This window comes from Cynocephalus volans, chromosome 8 (genome assembly GCF_027409185.1).
Source record: "Cynocephalus volans isolate mCynVol1 chromosome 8, mCynVol1.pri, whole genome shotgun sequence".
In the NCBI taxonomy this organism is placed as follows: domain Eukaryota; kingdom Metazoa; phylum Chordata; class Mammalia; order Dermoptera; family Cynocephalidae; genus Cynocephalus; species Cynocephalus volans.
In genome coordinates this window covers 110,043,271-110,050,935 of record NC_084467.1, presented here as the reverse complement: position 1 = coordinate 110,050,935, position 7,665 = coordinate 110,043,271, and the positions used below count along the sequence as shown (strand labels likewise).

General features: G+C 46.4%; 1 protein-coding gene across 1 annotated transcript; it reads left to right on the top strand.

Moving 5' to 3' along the window:
• The first annotated feature begins 295 nt into the window (after positions 1 to 295).
• S100A11 (S100 calcium binding protein A11) lies at positions 296 to 5,231 on the top strand. The gene is made up of 3 exons (XM_063106927.1): positions 296 to 376; positions 3,799 to 3,951; positions 4,916 to 5,231. Exons 1-3 carry the CDS (start codon positions 374 to 376, stop codon positions 5,075 to 5,077), a joined length of 318 nt encoding a protein of 105 aa, XP_062962997.1. The 5' UTR covers positions 296 to 373; the 3' UTR covers positions 5,078 to 5,231.
• Positions 5,232 to 7,665: the final 2,434 nt, after the last annotated feature.

Below are 7,665 nucleotides of genomic sequence, written 5' to 3'. Positions count from 1 at the left end.
TAAACGGCCGGAGTGAGCTCATACATGGAAAAACCCCACGGACATGGACCAACAGACTTCCCGAAGACCACTATACAAGACTTAATTCTGAAAAGGCAAAAATCTTCAAGGTTCACGAGTCGATCGGTGAAGTCTGAGAGAGGACGACGGGTTTAGGTGAGTCTTCAGGCGAAGCTGAACGTTAGCAAAGGCCGACGGGCCGGGACGCGAGGCGAGGCGGCGGGCGGAGCGGGAGCGGCCGCGGCTGTGAGTCAGGCTTGAGCCACGCCGGGCGGGGCGGGGCGGGGCGGGGAGGCGGGGGAACCGCGCGCCGCGCGCCCGGAGCTCGCAGTGCCGCGCCCGCCACAGCCACGGTGCCTCTCTCCACTCCGACATGGTAAGCCTAACTTTCTTCTTTTTTACTTTTCTTCCTCTTTAAATGAAAAGAAAAAGAAAAACACCAACAGCAGACTTTCCACCAGGCTTTATCTTTTAATTTATGTGTGGATGTGGCAGGAAACAGAGCAGGGCAAATAAATCTTGTGGGAGGGAATTAGGGAAGAAGGGATGGAAGAAGCCTACAATTACACCTGCGATGACGGCCTGGGGGTGGAAAGCGGCGGTTCTTTTGTCTTCCCGGTCAACGCAAAGCCGAGGGCTGGGGCAGGGCCGCCCGCCGCTCCGCACGGAAGCCTCCCCGGCGGGGGTGGAGGCCCCTCCGCAATCTCGGGGCCCCAGGAGGCCGCCTCTGTCTGTCTGCCTGGAATGGGGCGAGTAGCGGAGATTTTCTGCGTGTGCTGGAAGCCCCTCGCCCCTGGTCTCTCGGAAGGCCAGGGAAGCGTGGGAGAAAAGTTAGAGACGGGGCTTGGAATTGTGCGAGGTGTCACTAGTTATTGCTGCAGACCAGAAAGGGGACGTTTCAGAACTTGGTCGTCTGAGCCCTAGGGAAAATCAAAGTTTCAGTAAGCAACCGGCAAACGGCCAAGAAGACACAAAGAGACAGAAACTAAGCCTGTCGCAGCAAGCGGAACCACAGCCAAGAATGTGGGAGGAGCCCAGTCCCAGCTCAAACCCCCTCCTCCTTTCCTCTTCCTTTTGTCCCGCCATCTTTCTAGGCGCGAACTCCACCCGTCTTTCTCTTCGCAGCTCCTTCCATCTCCACGTTGAACTCTGTCTTTCCCATGAATCCACCTCCAAAATCTACCTCTTTCTTCACCTCTCTTTAGTGAAGGGGTCAGCAAACTTTGGCCCGCTAGCCAACTGGGTTTTCTGTTCTGCCCACAAGCTAAAAATGGATTTTTTACAGTTTTAAATGATTGAAAGAAAATCAAAAGAATATTTCGTGGCATGCGAAATTATATGAAAATCAAACTTCAATGTCCATAAATAAAAGTTTTATTGGAATACGGCCACGCCCATTTCTTTACATATAGTCAGTCTGTGGTAGCAGTCCTTCTACCACAGCAGAGTGACTGAGACTGTATGGACCACATAGGCCTAAAATATTTACCATTAGGGCCTTTACCAAAAAAAAGTTTGCATACTCCTGCTTTAGTATGTCAATCTGTATCCCCGCCTCTTTCCCTCTTCTGCTTTACTCTTCTACGAAAAAATACAATCAACGTCAGGTTGTATTACTTTGCGTGCATTTTTTCAGTTCTTTCACTGTATCCTTTTATCATATTGTTTTCTCCTTGCTATCACAGCCCCCACCAGATGAAACTCCAGCCGTACGGTGAGGTGTGGAGGGTGCTGGTTCTCCTCCTTCAGCCACTGCCCCACCTTGGGCAAAGCCTTCCATCTCTGGCCCTTCTCAGGAACCATCTCCAAAGTCCCCTCTAGCTCTACAAATTATGCAATTCCATTTCTGGAATTTGATGACTGTATTTTTTTCTTTTGTTTTGGAGAAATAGTTGGGGCAAGGGGCTGTGCAAAGAGGTTTTCATTTTCTCTTTGTGGCTGAACAGTTTTCAAGAAAAACTAATAGTCTAAATTACATGAAGATTGATGTTAAAGAGAAAAAAATGTAAAGCAGAAAGGCACTTTGAAACTAGAAAATCAAAGCAATCTGATTCTGCAAGGAAAAGGCAGAGGAAGCAGGTCTAGAAAAAGGTCACAAAGCCCATGCTCCTTAGCCTGGAAACTTCTACCCTATCTGGTGTGCCCTCCCAGCCAGGCTTCTTCCTGTCATCTGACACATTAGTAAGACAGGGAGATTTAGTCCTGTGCAATGAGCATGTTGTGCAAACACATCTGTTTCTAGGCTATGGTATTTTGTTTCTCCCCCAAAGTCCCTGAACCTACCAACACTTTTCTTTCCTTAAGAAAACGTTCTCTTGGGGCGCGGGGGGCTCCAACAATGTGATTGTTGGGAAAGGATCCACCTCTGGAAAGGTTCAGGGACTCTAAATGCTCCAAGAGGGGCTGGCTGGTTAGCTTGCTAGGTAGAGCATGGTGCTGATAACACCAAGGTCAAGGGTTCAGATCCCTGTACTGGCCAGCCACCCCCAAAAATAACCAACAAAATAAATGCTCCAAGATGCAGTGGGCAGCAAACATCTCAATTAGGCTGGTAAAGCACCTGGGAGACAGGCAAAAATGCTAAAGGTAGGGGGGAAGGAGACCAATCAGCAGCTGCACAACTAAGGGCTCAGATCAATCCTTAGCACGTGTTAATTACAGGGCCTGAAAGCCTCTAGCTCTGGGCTCCAGGAAGTCCATCCTAAGAACAAAGTAAAGGCTAAACACTAAATTGTGAACGTCACCATCCAAATATAAATCATCGTTAATGCCAGCAGATATGCCTGAGAGGAAGGGTGTGGCCTGGCAGGGTTCCCAGAAAGCCTGCAGTTGCTGCGCTTACCCACCAGGGGGAGTACAATAGCGCCTCACTTCTGGGACCCCACGTCCCTGCTGGAATGACACACTTAACCTGACAATTTCCTTGAAGAATTCTGTAGTAAGGAAAGTAGAGCCCAGCACAGTATTTGGATCTCCTGCTTTGTAGATGCCATAGATCTGTAGATGCTGTGTGAGCGGCAACCTAAGAGCCCCTATGTGAACGTTCCTGGTTTGAAATGACTTCCAGAGAAGTTCCACGGGCCATTCCTGTGGGAATGAGTGGCTCCTGGAAGTAGAAGGAGGAAAGGCTGAGGACCGCAGAAAGGGACCGGGAAGCCAAAAATCTAGGGTGGCTCTGCCATATCCATTCCCTTCTTATGGCTCAGTTTCTGTACCTCTAAAATTAATGGTTCCAAACTCTCAAATGTGAAAGCCGCTTTTGAACATAGGAAAAGTTCTCAGCTCTCTCACCCTATACACAATAATAGCTATGGTTTTAGTTTTCTTCGAGAAAATGTGTGAGTCCCAGGAATTCAGCACTGCTTTCAAAAGAACTGGCATTTCATTTATCACAAAAGCCTCTCCGTACTCTTGGAAAATAGGAAATTTAATCTATAGACAGTACTGGATGTGTGTATGGATTTTTGGATATATAGTTGTACATCGATTTACCCACACATTTTAAAAACATCAGTAAACCCTGCCACCCTCACTTTCATCTACCACTTGCAAATATACCCTCAGTGCTCCATGTTTACTCTCATTATATTGCATCTAGAATAAACCTGTGAAGCAGGGTGGGAAGGAAGGTCACAGAATGTGACCTGTAGTTGCCTTGACCCCCAGCCCCCTGAAAACTAACCCAGTCTTTTAGGAAACTGCTTTGGCCTGAAATAAGATGAGATTCCCTGGAGTTTCTCCAGCATTCAGCCCTTCGCATCTTGCCCTTGTTTGAGCCCCACATTTTTTTTTCCAAAGGCAAAAATGTCCAGCCCTACAGAGACTGAGCGGTGCATCGAGTCCCTGATTGCTGTTTTCCAGAGGTTTGCTGGAAAGGATGGGAACAACTTCAAACTCTCCAAGTCGGAGTTCCGAACCTTCATGAATACAGAACTGGCTGCCTTCACAAAGGTATTGGTCCCGGCCCCCAGCTCCCCAAACTACCACAGCATGAGGCAAGACCCTGGCAGAATGGCTAGGAGTGAAGGGCCAGCAGCTGACTACTGTACTCCTTCTCCTTTTCACTCACTCCGAGCCCAGTGGTCTACACAGCAGCCAGGCTGAGCCCCTGAATAACTGTTAAAGGGCCTTTTCCTCTTCTTTTCTTTGAAGTAAGATGTGTTTTAAAGATCAAGTGTGCAAACTGCATGACATAGGGAATGTTGACTTATTTTTTCCATTTATGAAATGGTATAGGGTGTAATAAAATCATTTTCAAATTTTATTCCTCATCCCCAACAGCTCTAGGGCAGTCCTGTCCAATAGAACTTTCTGCAATGATGGAAATAATGTTCTATATCTGCACTATCCGATATGGTAACCACTAGCCACACATGCCTATTGAGCACTGAAATGTAGCTAGCATGACTAAGGGACTGATTTTCTAAATCAATTAATTTAAATTTAGATTTAAAGAGCCATATGTAACCAGTGGCTATAAGTGTGTGTATGTGTTGGGGTCTTGGATGAGTGAAGGATGAGGCTGGATTAGGCAGGGACTGTGCCCCCTTTCCACCTCAAATCACTCCACACTTTTATATAGTTTGTATATTGGAGTTGCATGCAACACTTGAAAGAAGTGTTCTAGTGATTTTACAAAATTTAATAACCCCTAATGTCACAGAAAAAACCTTGGAACTGGCAGCAGAAAAGCCTCATTCAAGCCAGGCAGGTCACTTTACCTCTTTGAGTCTGTTTTTGCATCTGGAAAATGGGAATTTAATAATCCCTACCTTGTGTCTTACACTCCTGTGAGAATAATATATGGCAGCATCTTTGAAGGCACCTTAGAAAGTGCAATATAAAGGTGTTGTTGCGGTTATTATTATTATTATTATTATTATCATTATTATTATTATTATTATTACCTTTGCAGAACCAGAAGGACCCCGGAGTCCTTGATCGCATGATGAAGAAACTGGACCTGAACTCTGACGGGCAGCTAGATTTCCAAGAATTTCTTAATCTTATTGGCGGCCTGGCCCTGGCTTGCCATGACTCCTTTATAAAGGCTACCCCTTTGGTCAAGCATCCCTGAGGCCCCCTGGACCTGGTATCCCAACCCACCCCTTCCTCCCAGGCTCCCAGCCGTCTCCCCACACAGCCCACACCTGCCCTGAGCCCAGCACACCACCACACCATGCAGCCACTCCTACAGGTAGTAATAAAACAATATGGTTTTTTAAAACACACACTGGAGAGTCAGTAAATTTGTGCAAGGGAGGGAAGAGAGTGGGAGGAATGTAAATTAGATTGATGGAAGCCATTACCAGAAGCTGCATAGTAAATAGTAGAAATGCATCTTGTATGTACATATAATGATGACTAATGATATAACCAGGATCATCTCTAAATTACTGACTGATGGAGAGATGTCATTTATTGTCCCTATTCACTCATTAAATATCCATGCCCCTCACCCACCACCGACACTGTCATAGGCTCTGAGGACACAGTTGGCAAGACAAACCAAATCCCACCTCCTTCCCTGAGCTCACTGTCTATTGGGGGGAGAAAACAATGAATGAATAAACAAAGGATTATCAGAGTGTGACAAATCCTAGGGAGAAAAGATAACGAGGTGGTATGTTACAGATTAACAGGGGCAGCAGGGGGCACTTTCTGAGAAGACATTTGTTCTGAGATCTGAAGGACAAGAAGGAGCAAACGTGATAAGATGGAGTAGGGCATTTCAGGAGAAGGAAGAGGAAGGGCAAAGGTCCTCAGGTGAGAAGGAGCTGGGATGTCTGAGGCATGGAAAGGACATTAATGTTACCAAGGTCTATGTGTTTGGACTATGGATTTCCTTATGTATAAATCCTCTTCTAAAGCTGCAGGGAAAGAGACCCTACAAAGAAGGTAAGAACGCTGACCCAGGGGTAAAGATAACATTAGAAAGAGAAAGAGAAGCATGTTTTGAAATCATCCCTAAGAAGCACGGGGAAAAAGCGTTTCCAGAGAACTTCTGATTCCTTATCCATCTATGTGAGTTTTAACTAATGAGCAAAAATCTCTGGATCACAGTTACTTCCTTCATAAATTAAGTGGAATAGATCAGACCATGTCTGAGGTAATTTTGGGCTCTGACATTACAGAATGAAGGCCAGTGCCTCAGGCTAGCAAGTTCCAAGCTTTTTCAGTAGAATTGTAGCTACCTCTTGGATGAGTACCTTAATTCTCTGGCAGCACAGAGGGGGAAATCTGTTAGTCAGTGAAAGTTTCCATATTATTCCCTTGGTAGGTGCACCCTGTACAAAGAAAATGTGCTATTATCTCAAAGAACAACAAGCCAGGGAAGAGATGGAAAACATCAGGCACCCTAAGCATACCAGTCTATCTGCTATTCTACCAAGAAATCACTGGCCCTGGTTTTAAAGACATCAGGGTGCAAGTGGGAAATCTTTGCTTGCTTGGCACCCTCAGGTTTTGATTAGAAGTAAGAGCCAATCCGTACCAAGCTTCTAATTCAAGATTCAAATCAACAAACCTCTATGGAGTGCCTCCTGTAAGCAGAGTGAGTGATGGAAAGACATCCATAGGAGAGGTAGGTTTGGGGAGAAGGTAATGAGCTCAGTGAGGGTGTGTTGTGTTGGAGGTGCCACTAGGAAGTCTACAGACATTTGCATTTGTAATTTGAGTCTGGAGAGAAGACCTAGCTTGAGAAGCAGAGAGAGAGAGAGAGGGCCAGGGGCATGTCCACAGTAGGAGACAGCAAGAGGAAGAGACTTCAGCACAGAAAGGAGCAGAGTCTAAAGAGGCAGACAAAGCAGCAGAGTTGACAGACGAAGGAGAAGAGAATGTGATTAGGAAGGAAGTGCTGAAAAACCACACCCAGCAACTGCTGTCCTTTAGATGCTACTGCTCCTTGGGTCCACATGCAAACCTCCTCAATCCTCATACTCTCCCTAGTGCTCTCGTCCTCATTTACTACTAGAGGCCAATGACCATTCACGTTTATCTCCTCAACCTAGTTCTAGCTCCTAAGCTAGCTGGCAGTCAAAGCTACCTTCTAGACTTTTCCACATAAAATAATACAAGTATCTTTTACGTATTCATGTATTGAACAAATTTTTACTGATAACATGTAAGACACCGTTCTGTGTATTGGGCATACAGGAATGAACAAAGCAGAGAAGATCTTGTCCTCAAGAAGCTTGCATTCTCAGCTTCGTCATATCCCAAACCGAGCTTACCATCATCCTAGCACCCCAGGCCCTTCAGTGGGCTCCCCAGTGCTCCTGGGTATGTAAGGCCAGAAACAGTCCACCCCCTCCTGGCTCGCCACCTCATCTTACCTCCCCCTCCCACATGCACCCTCTAAATTCCAGCCACACTGAGCTTGTTTATCTCCTTCAACATACAGGGCTTCTCTCACCTCCAGGCCTGAACCCTCCATCTGGAGCACTGTTCCTACCCTCACCACACGGAGCCACATACATCATTCCCACTTATCCTTCATGTCCCAGCCTAAATGGCTTTTTCTCCAGGACTTTGCTAAATTCCTTAGCTGAGGTAAGGCAGCCCTCCCATGTGCTATCATGCCCTGTGCCTCCCACTCACAGCACTTACACTAACTGATCATCTATACAGGTAAAGAGGGTCTGCCTTGTTTACTGTTGTATCCCC